Here is a 21,157-nt window from a genome sequence, read left to right as displayed (position 1 = left end):
TTATATCTAAATAAGCTTATTTTCTTCCCAGAGAAATATCGCAGAATGATGTCCTGAAAACTATTGAAGCGAACGTTTTTTCACATCTTCCAAAACTCCGTGAAATGTAAGTTATATAGAAATGCAAACTATTGAATACAACTTTACCTCTTAGCTCAAGGGGCTAAGGCTTTTTGTGGATGTTTATTGTTGAACTTTCATAATATTTTGGAAGATATCCAGCCAGGGACAATGGGGTGTTTGTGAACAGCCCCCATTGACACTGCTTTGATCCATCTATGTCAAAGGCACTAGGCTCATCCGCACCAGTGTGCTAGTGTTTTTACTAGGACAAGTAGGAGAACCCTAAGTCGTGGGAATGTTCTGAATTCCTGCAGGGCCAGCAAGTTTAGGTCTTAGAAATTTGAGGAAAATTGTTATTTTATGCAAAGTAATAGGGTTGCAGGGCATTGTGGGTAAGACAACATTGTGGCATCCACACAAAGCTCACCACCCGCGACTCCCTAGTTTTCGGGAATGGAAATGTCTGGGTTTGGTTAGTTTCCCTCGGTGGTGACACCCCCAAACCCTCTTAGTGCAGCCATTAGGATGAAATTTAGATTTACAACTACTCTGCTGGCCATATTTAAAAACAAATCCAGAAGAACTTAAATTTTCTCTTGCTTGCCCTAGGGATGGGGATTCTTTAGTTCCCAGGGAAGCAAAAAGACTGTTGAGGATTTGGGGTGTGGGGTGGGGCCTGATGTGACGGGCAATCCACCAATCTACCACCAAGGAGCAGAAAGACTATGGGCCATATGTACCAACACTTTTTCCCATAGACACAGAATGGGTAAAAACCTTTGCTACATCTGGCCCTATATTGCCTAATTCTTATTGGAACTTACAGAATTCCAGTCCGCAGAATTGCACTCCTATTTTAGCAATGGTAAAAAATTTGTGCAAATGGCAGCCCACTAGTTTCGAGTCGACTAGAAAAATTACTCAGGAAGCAGCCATTTAAATGCGATAGGACAATCTCACAGGAAGTCCTCCTAGCAAATGAAAATTGCTCCACGAGACGCCAAATCTTATTCACCAACTCAAATGTGAAAAAAGTCCTCATGCAGTGATTGCCAGAATTTTGCAGAAACTCTGATTAACATGAGTAAGACAGAGTCACCAGAATTCTCCTAATTCTGCTCACAGAATTTAAATTACCCCCTTCTGGGTTGGTGGCACGGCCCTAAATCAGCCTGGGCCAGCCCCACCCCTTTGTTTTTTAATTGTTTCCCTAGTGACTTTCTACTCCTGTGGGTGAGGAGATGGGAAAACCCTCAATATGCCTCAGAGGGAGTGCAAAAAGTCTGTATTGCCCCCTTTTGGGTGAGACCATAGCTCTATGCCAGGGTGGGTGTCCACCCACCCCTTTTTTGTAAATAAATCCCTGACATCTAGTGGGCTTCCTATCCCCTCAGGAGTAAATTAAGAGATAACCCCCAACCTGCCTCCTCTGTGGTGCAAAAGATTATGTTACCCCTTTCTGGGGAGCGGTTATGAACCACAACCATAATGGTTGGCACCTACTGCATTGTTTTTTTCTTTTATTTCCGTGGTTTCTAGTGGGCTCGCTGCCTCCTGTGGTGGTGGACTTTATTGCCGCCTTTTAGGGACATGGCCCTGGACCTGGAAGGGTCACCCGCAATCTTTTCCTTTTTTCAGTAAATATATCCATGGCATCTAGTGGGCTCCATACCCAATGGGAAAGAATGGGGCATCCCCCAAATTAGACTACCTAGAGGGCAGAAAGGACAAATTACACACTTTAGGGGTTAGGGCATAGCTTTATGCTACGGTGGACAGCTCTCACTTCTTGTTTTCTTTTAAGAGGTTTCCTGGTGTCTGGTGGACTTTTTGACCCCTCCATGGGGCAGACAGAGACACAACCCTAATCTACCTCCCAAATGTATTATTGCCCCCTTTTGGAATTTAGATAACATACTAAGCCGTCCCCACCAATTTGGCTTTTTTCAATAAATGTCTGGCTTCAAGTGGGCTTTCCACCCTATGGGGGTGCAGAAAGACTGTAATGCCCCCTTTGGGTGGGAGCATTGTCCCATGCTGCCTTACCCCTTATTTCATTAGGGCTTCCCATGGTGTGTAGTGGACGTTCAGCCCATCAAGGGCATATTGAGGACAGAAAGGCTTTAATGCCCCCTTTGAGAACCAGGAAATATAAAGGGGTGTGTCCATCTCACTCCACATCTCCTTGGCAAAAACAGTGATAGACAAAACAAACGCAGTACTGTTCCGATTAATTCAAGTAGCAGACACACCAATCACAATGAAACAATACATTTTCACTAGACATAGTTTTTGACCTCTCATGCGATTTGTTATTGTCATTATATACAGCCTGCCTCTCTATTGCAAACAGTCAATTTGAATAGGTCTCTGAAACCAAAATAAGAGGAAATATATTTGCATACATTAAGCAACACACTGTAAAACACAAATGTCAATGTATTGTCACTCCCCACTGGGGTAAACAAGGCTCAGGACCTGATGTAGAGTTTGGCAGAGTGGTTACTCTGTCACAATGGTGACAGATATCCCGTTCAACGAAAATGAATCCCTTTATATCCTATAGTATTGATGTTTCCGCAGATGGGATATTCGTCACTGTTGTGATGGAGTAACCCCTCCACCAAACTCTAAATCAGGCCCTACATGTCCATCTTGCTCTATTGAGTGGTTATCGGTTAAGTACAGAGTTCAATCCACCCAGAGGTAGTTATATTCTTACAAGAATCCTGGGGTGGAGCTCTTTTTGTGTACTCCTTAGACTGGATTGATTGAAATGACTATACATGTAATCGATCTCCTCCTGAGCAATGTTGGCGTGTTTCGACAGTTCTCATTCAAGACATCATCAGGACAAAGGAAGATGTATGAAATCGAGCCTGTAAGTAAAAATGCACATATATATATGTATACCTCAAACGAATCTAGGTACAAAGGTACTGATATTTACATACAAATTGTATGTGCAGAAACTAGGTTTGTCACACAGTAAGACCATTAGATGGCATACACCTTTCCTCAGAGAAGACTGAGAAATCAAGGGGGCCGCTTGAGGAATCAGATCATCAACAGTGCTCAATGAACACATACAGGTTATAACCATATAACTCATGTGACGAACAATCAATCACATGTGGTGCAAGACCCTCCAGTTCTGTGCATGAGCTTAAATGTGATAAAGAAACTGCTGGGTTGTCAAAGTAACATGCGTGCTGCATTCTTGTTGTATTCATGTTGTGAAATGCATGCGAGACATGAGGGAATCATGTGATCCTGCATGAGGGAGTGGCGGCTATCCTAAAATGACTAACTGTACAAGGTATAGTAAAGAAACCACAACTATCAAACACTGAACCTCTTATTCACTCATTATCATTTCTGTAAAAAATACCTCAACTCTCCATAGTGTATTGTATCTTTTACATAATACATTTGAAAATAGTAACCCAAACAGCAAATATAGTTTTCGATAGCATAGGGATAATCAACCTTATTACTTGATGTATGCACAGTGCCAAGACTTGGAATATGCATATGGAATGAAAATATACGTTCATTTTCAGCTAATTAAGCTTACCTGGAAATGGAGAGGTTCACAGCATGAATCGGGGGAACTGATGAACAGCTTTTTGGTATTGAAGTCAAAGCCACATTGGTACAACACATAAGATATCAGAAAATGGACAAAAAAATAATATGACCATTTTATATCAAGGCCACATTCTATCTGCTTCATTCATCCCTTTAATCCCTCTGCAGAACTTCTCAATCATATGTGCCTCTGTTTTGGACAGAATGGATGTACTAGAGCCCCATCAGGGGTTACATTGAGCAACAAATAAAACTAACCAACTCACTGTATCAAAAGAATGGTACATCTTCATGTAGTGTTTAGCTAGTGATATGCCATGTCCTTGACACCTGATGTGTGACTTATGCTGCATGATACATGTTTTGACCAGTTGTGTGATTAGACATATGTACACCATATCACAGGGACATTTCACAAAGTAGATAAGTTCTGGCGGTCTGGAGGTGGTGCCGGTCCCAATCTGCCAGGGCAGCGCCTGGGGATTATGATCCCCTTCTCCACCAGTGTTTTACCGCCATGTAAATGCTGGTGGAGATCAGGTGAGGGGGCCCTAGGAGGGCACCTGCACTGCCCATGCACTTGGCAAGAGAAGTGCAGAGACCCGCCTGGGCAGCACCATCGCAATGTTTACTGTCTGCATTGCAGTCAGTGAACATTGAGAGGGTGCTGGTGTACCCTGCGCTCTACAGCATTGTCGCTGGTTCGAGTACGAGCTGGAGACAATGCTGTAGGCAGTTTCCCACTAGGCCAGCCAACGGAAACTCTGGTTTCCACCCGCTGACCTAGTGGGAAACTCTTAATGGGGCTGGCGGGGAGGTAGCCTGTATGGTGGCAACCTTCCTTGTAGGAAGTTCAGCGGACAGTGTAAAACATCTGCTGAACTCATAGTGAGGCCCTTAGTGTATGTAGTGAATTTTCAGGTCGAACAGTACAGGCGTCTGTAATGTTCCACTATGATGAGGAGTCCCAGAACTCGAGGAAGGTCTGTGGATTTTTCTGCTGGTCTTGTTACTTTTATAAGGTGTTTGTGCAAGTAGCTTTCTCTTATAAAGGAGAACATAGGCCTTGGAATGTTTAACCCTGATATAGTTTTGAGTACTTTTGTTTGATGCATTTCACTAATTCAATACCCACGTGTAGGAGGCTGTCCTGGCCTATGGTGGGTACCTGATGGTACTTACACCTTGTGCCAGGTCCAGTTCTCCCTTATTAGTAGATTAGTAGTGTTCTAGCAGCTTAGGCTGATAGAGGTAGCTATAGCAGAGCAGCTTAGGCTGAACTAGGAGACATGCAAAGCTCCTACTATATCACTTATATCATATAGCACTATATCACAAGAAACACAATACTCAGAGTTACTAAAAATAAAAGTACATTCTTTTAGTGACAATGTGGCAAAAATATCTCAGAGGATATACTCCCTTAGGAGGTAAGTAAAATACACAAAATATACACACAAAGCAAAATCAGGTAAGTAAACAGAAAAATAGTGCAAACACTGTAGAATACAATAGGATGCAATAGGCCAAGGGGCAACACAAACCATATACTCTAAAAGTGGAATGCAACCACAAATGGATCCCTAGGCTAGTGTAGTGTGTAGAGGGTCGCTGGGAGTGTAAGAAAAAATGAAGGGTGTCCAAGATACCCCACCTCAAGATTCTGAAAAGTAGGAGTAAAGTGATACTACTTCCCCAGAAACACATTACACTTGTGGTAGAGGATTCTGCAAAGACCACAACAGGATGCAGAGCACTGAAGACGGATTCCTGGACCTGAGGACCTGCAAAGGAAGGGGGCCAAGTCCAAGAGTCATGAAAGTGTCCGGGGGGGCAGGAGCCTACTAAACCCCGGATGAAGGTGCAAAATGTCTGCCTCCGGATGGAAGAAGCTGAAAATTCTGCAACAACTAAAGGTGCTAGGAACTTCTCCTTTGTGCAGAAGATGTCCCATGGAGTGCTGGAGGATGCAGCATTGTTTCCTTGGAGAAATACTGCAACCAAGCCCTGCTAGCTGCAAAGGTCGTGGTTGAAGAAAAAGGGTGCTGCCTGGGACCAGGAAGGACCAGGAGGTCTCCACTTGGAAGAGGCGACAGAGGGGGCCCTCAGCAACACAGAGAGACCACGCACAAGAAGGCAGCACCTGCAGAAGTACTTGAACAGGGGTTCAAGAAAACTGAGCACAGCAGTCGTCTCAACACTACAAAAGAGGGTCTCACGAAGCCGGTGGTCAACTCAGCGAGTTGAGCCATACAGGATGGCGTGCTGGGGAACTGGGCTAGGCTGTGCACAAAGGATTCCATGCAAAAGTGCACAGAAGCCCTTGCAGCTGCAATTCATGCAGTACACAGGATTACTGTCTGGAGGGGGGGAGGCAAGGACTTACCTCTTCCAAATTTGGACAGTTGGCCCACTGGACAGTCTGGGTCACTTGGGTCCACCACCTGTGTTCCAGAGGCCACGCTTGTCAGGATAAGAGGGGTCCCAAAGTACCGGTGATGCTGAAGTTTGGTGCCTGCTGGAGCCGGGGGAAGATTTCGTCAACCCACGGGAGATTTCTTCTTGGCTTCCAGTACAGGGTGAAGACAGACAGCCCCCCAGAGCATGCACCACCAGGAAACAGTCAAGAAAGCTGGCAGGATTAGGTGCTACAGTGTTGCTGGTAGCCTTCTTGCTACTTTGTTGCGGTTTTGCAGGCTTCCTGAAGCAGTCAGCGGTCGATCCTTGGCAGAAGTCGAAGAGGGAGATGCAGAGGAACCCTGGTGAATTTTTGCAAGTGATTATCTGAGGAAAAGCCCACTGGAGAGACCCTAAATAGTCCTCAAAGGAGGATTGGCCACGTAGTGAGTTAAGCACCTATCAGGAGGGGTCTCTGACGTCACCTGCTGACACTGGCCAATCAGAGGCCTCCATTGTGCCCTCACACCTCTGGATTCAAGATGGCAGAGGTCTGGGACACACTGGATGAGCTCTGGGCACCACCCCTGGGGTGGTGAAGGACAGGGGAGTGGTCACTCCCCTTTCCTTTGTCCAGTTTCACGCCAGAGCAGGGACTGGGGGTTCCCTGAATTGGTGTAGACTGGCTTATGGAAGGAGGGCACCATCTGTGCTCTTCAAAGCATTTCCAGAGGCTGGGGGAGGCTACTCCTCCCCAGCCCTTAACACATATTTCCAAAGGGAGAGGGTGTAACACCCTCTCTCAGAGGAAATTCTTTGTTCTGCCTTCCTGGGACTGGGCTGCCCAGACCTCAGGAGGGCAGAACCCTGTCTGTGTGTTGGCAGCATCGGTAGCTGCAGAGAAAACCCCAGAGAGCTGGTTTGGCAGTACCTGGGGTCCACAGTGGAACCCCGGGGATGCATGGGATTGGCACCCCAATACCAGATTTGGCATGGGAGGGAAATTTCCATGATCTTAGACATGTTACTTGTCCATATTCGGAGTTACCATTGTGAAGGTACATATAGGTTTTGACCTATATGTAGTGCACGCATGTAATGGTGTCACCGCGTTCACAAAGTCAGGGGAAATTGCCCTGAGCTATGTGGGGGCACCTTTGCTAGTGCAAGGGTGCCCTCACACTTACTAACTTTGCACCTAACCTTCACTAAGTGAAGGTTAGACATATAGATCACTTTTAAGTCACTTAAGTGCAGTGTAAAATGGCTTTGAAGTAACGTGTGCGTTATTTCACTCAGGCTGCAGTGGCAGTCCTGTGTAAGATTTGTATGAGCTGCCTATGGATGGCAAAATAAATGCTGCAGCCCATAGGGATCTCCTGGAACCACAATACCCTGGGTACCTAGGTACCATATACTAGGGAGTTATAAGGGTGTTCCAGTGTGCCAATTAGAATTGGTGAAAATGGTCACTAGCCTATAGTGACAGTTTTAAAGGCAGAGAGAGCATAAGCACTGAGGTTCTGGTTAGCAGAGCCTCAGTGACACAGTTAGTCACTACACAGGTACACACATTCAGGCCACAAACTATGAGCACTGGGGTCCTGGCCAGCAGGATCCCAGTGAGACAGGCAAAAACAAACTTACATACATGTAAAAATGGGGGTAACATGCCAGGCAAGTTGGTACTTTCCTACACAACCACCCCCTCCAAACGAGGGACAATAGGGTTACCCTTGACCAGATGAGTCTTCATTGTCTATGTGGATATATCTGAAGAGTCCATCTGCATTGGAGTGGGTACTCCCAGGTCTATGTTCCACTATAAAGTCCATTCCCTGTAGGGAGATGGACCACCGCAATTTAGAGTTTTCACCTTTCATTTGTTTAAGCCATAATAGAGGTTTGTGGTCTGTCTGAACAATAAAGTGAGTACCAAACAGGTACAGTCTCAACTTTTTCAGTGCCCAGACCACAGCAAAGGCCTCCCTCTCTATGGCAGACTAATGCTTTTCTCTAAGTGTCAACCTCATGCTGATAAAAGCATCAGGTTGATCCTGGCCCTCAGTGGTAAGCTCTGATAGAACTCCCCCTACCCCTAATTCATAAGCATCAGTCTGGACTATGAATTTCCTGGAGTAACAAGGGATTTTTTGGACATGTCCAGAGCACATGGCCTGTTTTAGCTCATCAAAAGCCCTTTGACAGCTACCTGTCCACAATTCCCTTTAAGGCATCTTTTTGCTTGTGAGGTCATTCAGAGGGGCTGCAATGGAGCCATAGTTCTTAATGAACCTCCTATAGTACCCTGTGAGGCCTGAGAAGACTCTCACTTGGGTTCTGAGTTGTAGGGGGAGCGCATTCCATAATGGTCTGGATCTACCCCTGCAGTGGTGCAATCTGTTCCCTACCTACCAGGTGGCCCAGATAAACCACTTTCCCCTGCCCTACCTGGCACTTTGAAGCCTTGATAGTGAAGCCTGCCTTTTGCAGGGTATCTAAACCTTTCCATAGGTGGACCAGGTGATCATCCCAAGTGGCGCTAAAGACAGCTATATAATCTAAGATATGCTGCACTAAAGGCTTCCAACCCTTGCATGAATGTGTTCACCAACCTCTGAAAAGTGGCAGGTGCATTTTTCAAACCAAAGGGCATAACAGTGAACTGATAGTGCCCTCCAGTGGTTGAAAATGTTGTTTTAGGTTTAGCATCTTCTGACAACTTAATCTGCCAATACCCTGCAGTTAAGTCAAAAGTGCCTAGATACTTGGAAGGAGCCAGTGTATCTATGAGCTCATCTGCCCTGGGTGTAGGGTGACCATCAGTTTTGGGTACTTGACTGAGTCCTCTACAGTCACCACAAAACCTCATTTCATTTTTACCATCTTTAGTATGAGGTTTAGGTACAAGAACCACTGGGCTAACCCATGGGTTCTCAGAAGGCTCAATCACTCCCAGATCTGGCATTTTCTGTACCTCTTGTTTTATGCAGTCTCTGACATGGTCAGGCTGCCTATAAATCTTACTTTTGACAGGTGAACTGTCTCTAGTGTTGATTGTGTGCTCACACCAGGTAGTTGTACCTGGTAACAGTGAGAAAAGGTCAGAGAACCTGTCTAGTAGATTTATGCAGTCGTCCTTCTGCTCAGCAGTAAGGCAATCTGCAAGCACTCCTCCTCCACTAAGCAATCAGCTTCAGTGGTGGAGAAGAGGTCAGGGAGAGGGTCACTCTATTCTTCCTGCCCCTCATCAGTTGCCTTGAGCAGGGTTAAGTCAGCCCTGTCATAATAAGGTTTTAGGCGATTGACATAGAGCACTCTAAGGGGACTCCTGGCAGTGCCCAGGTCTACCAAATAGGTGACCTCACCTTTCTTTTCAACAATGAGATGGGGTCCACTCCATTTGTCCTGGAGTGCTCTTGGTGCCACAGGCTCCAATACCCACACCTTCTGTCCTGGGTGGTACTGAGTCAGGACAGCCTTCTGGTCATGCCATTGCTTTTGGAGCTCTTGGCTGGCCTGAAGGTTTTTACTGGCCTTTTTCATGTACTCAGCCATTCTGGATCTTAGGCCAAGTACATAGTCCACAAAGTCTTGCTTGGGAGCTTTTAAAGATTGTTCCCAACCCTGCTTCATGAGAGCAAGGGGACCTCTTACAGGGTGCCCAAAAAGGAGTTCAAAGGGGCTAACGCCCACTCCTTTTTGGGGTACCTCCCTGCAAGCAAAAAGGAGGCATAGCAACAGAACATCCCATCTCCTTCTGAGTTTTTCAGGTAGTCCCATGATCATACTTTTGAGAGTTTTATTAAACCTCTCAACCAGACCATTTGTTTGTGGATGATAAGGAGTAGTCAACTTGTAAGTTACACCACACTCCTTCCACATGTCTGACACCACTTTCTTAGAGAAACCCACTCTGGAAAAGATTCCCAGGTGGGATTTTGCCACTGCAGGAGCTGTAGTGGTCCTTAAGGGTATAGCTTCAGGATACCTAGTGGCATGGTCCAGTACCACAAGGATAAAACTATTGCCTGAAGCTGTTGGAGGGCCAAGGGGGCCAACTATGTCAACCCCTACCCTTTCAAAGGGCACCCCAACCACTGGAAGTGGAATTAAGGGGGCATTAGGTGTGCCACTAGTCTTGCCACAGGCTTGGCAGGTCACGCAGGAGCGACAAAACTCCTTAGTGTCCTCTGACATGTGCGGCCAGTGAAACAATGGAACAAGTCTGTCCCAAGTTTTACTCTCGCCCAGATGCCCAGCCAAAGGAATATCATGTGCCAAGGTCAGGAGAAATTCCCTGTACTGCAAAGGGATGATCAATCTCCTGGCAGCTCCGCGTTTAGGGTCCCTTGACTCAGTGTAGAGGAGGTTATCTTCCCAATAGACCTTATGGCTAACAGTGATATCCCCATTCAGCTGTTTGACAGCTTGCTGTCTGAAACCCTTTAGTGTGGGACAGGTCTGCTGTGCCACACTCAGCTCTTCCCTAGCAGGCCCCCCTGCACCCAAAAGCTCAGCAGTGTCTGCTGCTAGCTCATCTGGTGTAAGTTCTGCACAGGGAGAGGATTCTTCTTCCTCAAAAGGGGAATCTTCTGGAGAGGAAGGGATAGTGGGCAAGGATTTACTGTTTCTACCCCTAGCTTTTGGGAGCACTTGGTCCATTGTTCCAGGATCTAAGCTTCCCTGTCCTCTTTGCTTCTGGGCCTGAGCCCTTGTGAGAGCAAAAATATGCCCTGGAATGCCCAGCATTGCTGCATGGGCCTCCAACTCCACTTCAGCCCAAGCTGAAGTCTCCAAATCATTGCCTAGTAAGCAGTCTACAGGTAAATCAGTGGCTACCACAACTTTCTTTGGACCAGTAACCCCCACAGTTGAGATTCATAACAGCCATGGGGTGGCTAAGAGTGTTGTTATGAGCATCAGTCACTTGGTACTGCTGACCAAATAGGTGTTGATGAGGGTGAACCAGTTTCTCACTCACCATAGTGACACTGGCTCCTGTATCACTGTAGGCCTCAACCTCAACACCATTTATTTGGGGAAGCTGCTTGTACTTACCCATATTAAGGGGACAAGCAAGTAAGGTGGCAAAGTCAATACCACCATCAGAGACTAAAACAGCATCTGTGGTCTCCCTAACAAGACCAACCCCAACTACATTACCAATGGTGAGCCAAGCTACACCCTTTGATTAGCTATTCGTAGTAGACTTCCCACCACCACTGCTATTACTAGGGGCACTAGAGGATGCAGTTGGGGTTGTGGTAGTGGGAACATTGGTGTTTTTCTTTGGACAAGTAGAATCACTTACCTAATGGCCTTTACTTTTACATAAATAACACCATGTCTTTTTTGTTTGTTAGAATAGTATTTGGACCCACCTCCCCCAGAGGATTTTTGTGGGCCTGATGAAGTCTCAGAATGCTTTTTATCTTTGTCCCCACCCCTGTAAGAAGGCTTACCATCCTTCTTCTTGCCATCCTTGTCACCACCTATATGAACTTTTCTGTTCACTCTTCTTCTGACCCATTTGTCTGCCTTCTTTCCCAATTCTTGGGGAAAGGTTGAATCTGAGTCTACCAAGTACTGATGTAACAAGTCAGACACACAATTATTCAAAATATGCTCTCTCAAAATAAGATTATATAGGCTTTCATAGTCAGTCACCTTACTGCCATGTAATCATCCCTCCAAGGCCTTCACTGATCAGCCTACAAAGTCTGTCCAGTCTTGAGAGGACTCTTTTCTAGTATCTCTGAACTTTATCCTGCATTGTTCAGTGGTTAACCCAAATCCATCTAAGAGTGCATCTTTCAAAACTTTGTAGTTGTTGGCATCACTTTCTCTGACAATAAGGCGCCTATCCCTACCCTTACCAGTGAAAGATAGCCACAAGATAGCAGCCCACTGCCTTTGAGGGACCAACTGTACTATACAGGACCTCTCAAGTGCAGCAAACCACTTGTTTATGCCATCCCCCTCCTTGTAAGGGGGGACAATCTTGTGCAGGTTTCTTGAATCTTGCTCTCTTACAGGATTACTATCAAAAACACTGCCGCCGCCACCATGGGGAACTAACCCCAACTTCTGTCTTTCCCTCTCTACATCTAGAGACTCCCTGTCTAAGGCTAACTGCTGCTGTCTCAGCTTCAGTCTAGCTTCTTCCAACCTCAGCTTTCTGAGACCCCTGTCTAGGGTGTTATCCTCAGGGTGGGAGGCTTGGGAATTCTGAGACACAGAGGAAATGGCTGAAAACTAGTTACCTGGCCTTTTGCAGTGAAAGGTGCCCTACTGATGTGGGACCCCCTCCCACTACCAGTTTCACTAGATGGCCTGTTAGCTGACAGGTCTTTGGAGGAACCCTCCCCAGAGTCCTCGGGCCCTCCCCTGATTCTTCCTGGGTACTCTCCTCCTCTACCTCCTGTTCCTGGGATGGGCCAGACTGGTTCTGGTCAATTTCTAGGAGAAGGCTAAGGAGAAGATCTTTGGTAGGGTTCTTACCAATGTTTAAACTTGTTTCTATGCAGAGACCCCTCAAACATCTAAAGTATAAACTGCCATAGGTTGCCTGAACAACTTTGGGAGTGGCCTCTACTACCGACATAGTTGCAAGAAAAAGCTTAAGAGAGAGAGAAAAAAAGTTTAGTAACTTTTTTTAAAGAAAAGAGAAAAACTTTTTCAAACTTTTCAAAACTTTTAGAAACGTTTTAGAAAGTTTTCAGAAAGGGAGTTACACTGTTTAGGTTAACTGTGTATATTTGTAAGTATTTGGAATATGTTTCTCTTATGAAAAGCACCAATGACAAAGTGGTAAAGCAGTTACAAGTACTTATCCCACCGCTGCACCACCAATGTAGGAGGCTGGCCTGGCTTATAGTGGGTACGTGATGGTACTACACCTTGTGCCAGGTCCAGTTATCCCTTATTAGTAGATTAGAAGTGTTTTAGCAGCCTAGGCTGATAGAGGTAGCTATAGCAGAGCAGCTTAGGCTGAACTAGGAGACATGCAAAGCTCCTACTATACCACTTATATCATATACCACTATATCACAAGAAACATAATACTTAGAGTTACTAAAAATAAAGGTACTTTATTTTAGTGACAATGTGTCAAAAATATCTCAGAGGATATACTCCCTTCGGAGGCAAGTAAAATACACAAAATATACACACAAACCAAAATCAGGTAAGTAAACAGTTAGAAAAGTAGTGCAAACACTGTAGAATACAATAGGATGCAATAGGCCTAGGGGCAACACAAACCATATACCCTAAAAGTGGAATGCAAACCACGAATGGACCCCTAGGCTAGTGTAGTTTGTAGAGGGTCACTGGGAGTGTAAGAAAACACTAAGGGTTCCCAAGGTACCCCACCCCAAGACCCTGAAAAGTAGGAGTAAAGTGACCCTACTTCCCCAGAAACACACTAAAGTTGTGATAAGAGATTCTGTAAAGATCATAACTGACTGAAAAGCACTGAACACGGATTCCTGGACCTGAGGACCTGCAAAAGAAGGGGACCAAGTCCACAAGTCGTGAAAGTGTCCAGGGGGGGCAGGAGCCCACTAAACCCCGAATTAAGGCTCAAAATGGCTGCTTCTGGATGGAAGATGCTGAAAAATTTGCAACAACAAAAGGTGCTAGGAACTTCTCTTTTGTGCAGGTGATGTACCACGGAGTGCTGGAGGATGCAGCATTGTTTCCTTGGAGAAATACCGCAAACAAGCCTTGCTAGCTGCAAAGGTCGCGGTTAAAGAAAAAGGGGTCTGCCCAGGCACAGGAAGAACCAGGATGTCGCCAGTTGGAAGAGGAGACAGGGGGGCCCTCAGCAATACAGAGATCCCACGCACAAGAAGGCAGTACTTGAACACGGGTTCAAGAAAACTGAGCATAGCGGTCGTCTCAACACTACAAAAGAGGGTCCCACAAAGCCAGTGGTCAACTCAGCGAGTTGAGCAATGCAGGACGGAGTGCTGGGGACCTGGGCTAGGCTGTGCATGAAGGATTCCTTGCAACAATGCACAGAAGCCTTAGCAGTTCAAATGGTGCACAGGATTACTGTCTGGAGGGGGGAGGCAAGGATTTACCTCCTCCTAATTAGGAAAGTTGGATCACTGGACATTCTGGGTCACTTGGGCCCACCACCTATGTTCCAGGGGCCATGCACGTCAGGATGAGAGGGGTCCCAGAGTACCGGTGATGCTGAAGTTTGGTGCATGCTGGAGCAAGGGGAAGATTCAGTCGAACCACCGGAGATTTCTTCTTGGCTTCCAGTGAAGGGTGAAGGCAGACACCCCCAGGGCATGCACCTCCAGGAAACAGTTGAGAAAGCTGGCAGGATTAGGTGCTACAATGTCGCTGGTAGTCTTCTTGCTACTTTGTTGCAGTTTTGCAGGCATCCTGGAGCAGTCAGCGGTCGTTCCTTGGCAGAAGTCGAAGAGGGAGATGTAGACGAACTCTGGTGAATTCTTGCAAGTCATTATCTGAGGAAAAGCCCAGTGGAGAGACCCTAAATAGCCCTCAGAGGAGGATTGGCCACCTAGTGAGGTAAGCACCTATCAGGAGGGGTCTCTGATGTCACCTGCTGGCACTGGCCACTCAGAGGCCTCCATTGTGCCCTCACACCTCTGGATTCAAGATGGCAGAGGTCTGGGACACACTGGAGGAGCTCTGGCCACCAGCCCTGGGGTGGTTATGGACAGGGAATTGATCACTCCCCTTTCCTTTGTCCAGTTGCGTGCCAGAGGAGGGACTGGGGTTTCCCTGAACCGGTGTAGACTGGCTTATGCAAGGAGGGCACCATCTGTGCCCTTCAAAGCATTTCCAGAGGCTGGGGGAGGCTACTCCTCCCCAGCCCTTAACACCTATTTCCAAAGGGAGAGGTTGTAATACTCTCTCTCAGAGGAAATTCTTTGTTCTGCCTTCCTGGGACTGGGCTGCCCAGACCCCAGTAGGGCAGAACTCTGTCTGTGGGTTAGCAGCAGCGGTAGCTGCAGAGAAAACCCGAGAGAGCTGGTTTGGCAGTACCCGGGGTCAATAGTGGAGCCCCGGGGATGCATGGGATTGGCACCCCAATACCAGATTTGGCATGACGGGACTATTCCATGATTTTAAACATGTTACAAGGCCATATTCGGAGTTACCATTGTGAAGCTACATATAGGTATTGACCTACATGTAGTGCATGCGTGTATTGGTGTCTCCGCACTCACAAAGTCCAGGGAAATTGCCCTGAACTATGTGGGGGCACCTTTGCTAGTGCAAAGGTACCCTCACACTTAGTAACTTTGCACCTAACCTTCACTAAGTGAAGGTTAGACATATAGGTGACTTATAAGTTACTTAAGTGCAGTGTAAAATGGCTGTGAAATAACGTGCTCATTATACCACTCAGGCTGCAGTGGCAGTCCTGTGTAAGATTTGTCTGAGCTCCCTATGGGTGGCAAAAGAAAGGCTGCAGCCCATAGGGATGTCCTGGAACCACAATAGTCTGGGTACCTAGGTACCATATACTAGGGAATCATAAGGGTGTTCCAGTGTGCCAATTAGAATTGGTGAAATGGTCACTAGCCTATAGTGACAATTTTAAAGGCAGAGAGAGCATAAGCACTGAGGTTCTGGTTAGCAGAGCCTTAGTGACACAGTTAGTCACTACATACACACACACATTCAGGCCACAAACTATGAGAACTGGGGTCCTGGCTAGCAGGATCCCAGTGAGACAGTCAAAAATAAATGTACATATGTAAAAATGGGGGTAACATGCCAGGCAAGATGGTACTTTCCGACACCAGGTAAGCAGATTTGTGCTAATTTTAGATTTTAGCATAAGTAATGTTTCCCGAGGGGTGAACTAAACCCTTTTGAGAGCTGCCTTGATGAGTTTTTCTCGGAGTAGCGCCTATCCAGGATTTTCTCAATAAGGGTATTACCATTTTCAAAATAGTCATATTTGTAGGTGCAATTTCTCCTAATGCAGAGGAATTGGCCATAAGGAAGGTTCTCTTATATTGATTGTGGTTTATTCAGATAGGAAATGTGTGGGAACCTTATGGGGTTCTGTCCTTGAACTCAGTAATTCAATTATTACTGAAATACTTTCATCCTACAGAACGTTGGTATATAGTGGCTCAATATTTAACGTGACCAGAAAATTAGAATTTTTCTTAAAGAGCATCCCCTCTATTTTATTGTTGAAGGTGACCTCCATAAAGTCTCTCACAAAGGCCCTTGTTTGACAGACAAATGGTTTCAAGAATGTGTATATGTATTGGTCTAGGTGCTCTAGAAGAGAACGGCAGGCAGAAATAATGGGTCTTTGTGGTAAATAAGCCACATAAACCAAGATACTTTCAAACAAAGTGTAGTTTATTCGACCTACACAAGCGGTGCGGTGCCCGCAGCTTCTCCTTTTTCCTAACCGTCTCTTTTTCCAATTCGCGAGCGCATTCAGGACTCGAGTAACGCTCGAGCTCCCCCCACGCGCCCACACTAATATTACAGTCTTCTACGAGGGTTGTTCAAGTCTTTATGCACTTTGAGAAATATATAAATCACTGGTATACCGGGATCTTGTGTATTCAAAAATGAAAATCAATCCCTACAATACTTTTTTTGCCTTCACCCTTTTGAGCTTGGACATTGGCCCTAAGCATGATGGAACATCACCGCCCCTTTTGTTTTTATTCAGAGTTCCCCCTGGGTCTAGTGGGATTACTTACTGTCCCCTGTTGGGCAAACTTAAGGCAGAAATACTTTGATGCTCACTTTGGTTAGGGGCATGGCACTATGACATATTATGCCAACCGCTACACTTTGAGGTTTTAATTCTTTCCCTGGTGTCTACTGACCTTCCTGCCCTCCTGCCTGGGTGGGGAGCAGATTAGGACAAACCCCAATCTTCTTCCCAGAGTGTGCAGAAACACTGTTATTGTCCCCCCCCTCTGGAGTGGGGGAATGGTCTTATGCCAGGGTAGCCCACTTCAACTCTTTGTTTTTTAATGTAAATAATTCCCTGGCCTCTAGTGGGTTTTCTATTCACCAGAGATCAAATTGGGTGCAAACATCCAATGTGCCTCTCAAGGAGGGGCAGAAAGACTGTATTGCCCCTTTGTGGGGCAGGATTATGGCCATAACCCAGAGTGGGCCGCCCTACCCCTTTGTTGTATTTCCTCGTACACAGGGTGCTTTCTTCACCCTCATGAGAGGGCAGACTGGGGCAACCCTCTAATCTGCCTCTTGAGGGCAGAAAGACAGTATTCCCTCCTTTTGAGGTGAGGTCATGGCCCTAGGTTGGGAGGCCTCACCTACCCTTTTTTTTAGCTGTTACTATATCTTTGATGTTGAGCTTTATATTACCGGTGGGGGACAATCGGGGGCCAACCCACAAAATGCCAACAGGGGGAAAGAAATACTGTAATACCCCCTTTTGAGGCAGAGACATGGCCCTATGTTATGGGTCATCTCAGCCCCTTTGTGCTTTTGTAGGAATTTCCCTGGTGTTCTGTGTGCTTTCACCTCCCTCTGGGGTAATTGGGAGCAAAACCTGAAAATGCCTCCCAGAATGGCACAAATACTGTATTGCATTCATTTGGATGGGGGTTTGCCCCTAGACCAGGACGGCCACCCCCACCCAAATTTGTTTTTTGTTTGTTAAAATATTCCTGGTACCAACTGGGCTTTCTACTCTCTCAGGGGAAGGCCAGGGGAGGAGTAGATTGGGGACAAACCTGTCACATACCCTCAAGGTATCAGAAAGAGTGTGATGCCCGTTTATGGGTTTACGACATGGCCCTGTGAATGGCAGGCCACCTCACTTTTCTCAGACCTTCCCTAGTGTCTACTGGCCTTTCTGTCCTCCAAGGGGGGGCAGATTGATGGCAAAGCCCAGGCAGAAAGACTGAAATGCCCTCTTTTGAGATAGGGGAACGCTGCTATGCATGATGGGCCACCACCCCTTTCTTTTTCTAACACTTTCCCTAGTGTCTAGTGGGCTAGCTGCCCCCTCCCCTGGACTAGCAGATTGGGGGCAAACACCTCCATGCACCCCGAGAGGGAACACAGATATACTGAAAGTACCAAGGGAAAAGAGGTGAGTACAGGCCCTTGCCAAAGGGCTTGCTCCCCTATAAAGAAATCCATGGAGTTTACTGGAAGTGCTGGACAGTTGCATCCCACTATGATCACCTCGACCTTTGTAGATATATCGATGGAAGGCTGAATTTCCTTATTGCACAATTTTCTAAGAGTATGGAAAACTGGATGTTTTTCAGCTTCCTTCTCTCCCACAGGTAACCAGGGAAGCTGGTTTCTGAGGGCTAGTGCCATAAATGACATAACTGCATCAATGACCCAATAGTGTCACTTGCAAGACAATCTCACCCCACTGGGCCACAGCAGGAGAGTCTTCTCCATAGCATTCAAAGCGTTTATACTCAAGTTGGCAATTTCTATACATAGCTTAGTACTCATAGCTGATGTAATGTAGTGTCAGTTGTGTAGTCAATTGTAGGTGATGGCTGTGGTGCTAATATTCCTAGTTTCATGGCTCAGCTTTGCTAATGAAGTAAGTAATTAATGTATCATTACCAAAGCTGGGAAAAAAGCTGCAATGTAAAACCTTGTAAAGTTGTACGAGACAGCTGATGTATATTTGTGATGCGGGGGACAAACAATTTATTTTTAGTGGATTGGGCTGTAGTCATATTTCTAAGAGATGGACACAGTTTTTCTTTTCATATCAGCAACGTTCTGCAAATTTTCCGGGTCTGGCATTTTCTTTTTACCTCTAACAACCTTTCCAGTTTAAGGTTTCCCTTACTCGTGCATAGTTTTTCTGTATATTGTGAATTAGTTTGTACCTCATTGTAAGATTAAAAAAATGTGTGACTCCACAACACTGCCTCCCTAAGAAGCCTGGACCTGCTCAACCTTTGTATACAGAGAATTAACCGACGTGGAAAGGGTTGTATTTGCCCGCTTTGCTGAGCCATATTAGGATGAAACCCAGGTCACCAGTACCAAATGATCTAACCCACCATGGTGCAGGGCACAGTAGTCCAAGTCTGCTCTGTACCCACTTAATTAGGGTCTAACACACAGTCATCCCCAAAGGTTGCAGTGAAAAATCCCACAATGTCATGTAATCTTAACTGTGGTCAGTTTGTCACTTTCTGCGTTTGCAGCACATACTGATTTTCTTTTCCAACAGTCAAGCTCCGTTACTGTCACTGTTCTGGCTATTATTTGCTTGGGCTGCAGTTTGTAGTTACTGCAGAGCAAGACTGCCTAGTTGAATAAGCAGAAATAATGAGCATTTTGCTTCACCATTAATACAGCTGGAGCTTGCAGACTTTCTGTAATTATTCCTGTGCTAATGGATGCTGGGTTCTGGCTAGTCACAACTTTGTTTTTAAAGCTCAATCTTGTTGCTGTAGTGGAAAGTCTTCTTTGACAACATCTGCTTTGATTTAGATTATTGAATTCCTATCCCGCTTGACACCGGTAGCACAGGGGTGCTTTCGAAGGAAATAATCTACATTTATGATTCCTTGGCCAAAACTAAAGGCAATATGAAAAACCAAAAACTACAAATGTGAAGAAAGCGAGTTGGCCTTTAAAGGCTCCATTACAATTGAAACAGTCATTCCAGTGCAGAAATCGCAGCAGGATTGTGAGCTATTCCCACAAGGAGCCCCAGCGAAAAAGAGAATAACATCGGACATTGAAACTCAGTATAACATTGAACATTGGAGTGACTACACTGATTTCTGTATATCGTTACAGAATTCTGCACTTTTTGCAGGGGAAAATCTCTTCATGTTTGACCAGAAGAATATGCCCTCGCAAACACTTGAAGTTAGTTCACATGTAGTATTTCTATATGTTGTATCACTGCATGCCTTGTGATGGCAGTTTGGGTACTATGAGCCGTTTTGACTCAAAACGTTAAGATGCTAGTTGGAATGTAGGCTCTGTCAACCTTACTCCATGCATTTGTTTTCAATTATTTATCACACTCGCCACAATTCACTCCCTGTATGGCGTAGTATGATGCTAGTATGATGAAATGTGACCTAAATTACAGAACTACTCGCCTTCCTTTCAAGCCCTTCCTTGTAATTCTCTCGTTTCATTCACGAGCATAAGAACATTTCTGTCACCATCCTTTCCTCCTGTAGATGTGTGGGAAGAATGAATCAAATAAGTTGACGGCCGGGAAAAGACCCTAATAGGACACTACTAAAGAAATACAAACATAGGGACCAAATTGGTCAGTATGTATGGCATGCATGAGCATTGTTAATGGAAGTTTCACACGTGACTGCACACAAATAGGATGCAAATGGGATCCTTGTGAAGTTCTGATGAAAGCCAACGAGCCCTGTGAGGCATCGATGTGATGGCTGAAACATGTTGACCAAGGGAAACAGAGGATACTAATGTCCGTAGTGCATACCCACCTGTTTTAACTCTGTTAGGGTGCCCTTTAAAAATAAAATTGACCCTCAGGACACCATTGACTACTTTAAATCGAGGATCCCATCCAATAACTAAAGAGCTCCCTTCGCTACCAAGGTTGTTCATGTCCAGATACACTATGTAACTGAACGAGGACTCTTATGATGAAGCATGCCACTTGCAAATCCAGTGGCTGAGACTCCTTTTAATACTATAGGGTGATTCTCCTTGGGCTATTCTGGAGAGATAGGGTAAGCACAGTAGGGGCTCCCTCCTGTTGTTTTTGTATGGTTAGACATTTGGGAAGGTCAGAGAACGTATGACTTTTCACTCCCTCCTTCTTGGAATATTGTATTTTATTGCTCTAATCATTTGGTGTCTGCAGTCTGTATCCTGTGTCACATGACTAGGTGTATCTAGCAGTTGGTCTTTGTGTATTACTTCTAGACAGTGTGACGAAGGAGGAATAGGGGTTGGCAGGATGAGCCATCTCTGACTTGATGGGTGGGAGCTGTCATCTACTTCACGTGCACACCACAAAGACTTCCTCAGCACACTCATAAAGGGTTTCACATATGTCCATCTCTGGGGGTGGAAACCTCTACAAATGTCTTCTACTTCAAAGCTGGCACCAGCTATAAAC

General features: G+C 45.7%; 1 protein-coding gene across 1 annotated transcript in view; it reads left to right on the top strand.

Annotated features, from left to right (window-relative positions):
* FSHR (follicle stimulating hormone receptor) overlaps positions 1-21,157 on the top strand; it is a 1,893,748-nt gene that overhangs the window by 1,139,791 nt on the left and 732,800 nt on the right. The window contains exon 3 of the mRNA XM_069236717.1: positions 32-106. Coding sequence (XP_069092818.1) covers positions 32-106 — 75 coding nt within the window. The remainder of the gene's footprint in view (positions 1-31; positions 107-21,157) is intronic.

This window comes from Pleurodeles waltl, chromosome 5, assembly GCF_031143425.1.
Source record: "Pleurodeles waltl isolate 20211129_DDA chromosome 5, aPleWal1.hap1.20221129, whole genome shotgun sequence".
NCBI lineage: Eukaryota > Metazoa > Chordata > Amphibia > Caudata > Salamandridae > Pleurodeles > Pleurodeles waltl.
Note: the sequence above shows the minus strand (reverse complement) of the source record. Positions and strands in the feature narration are given on the sequence as shown.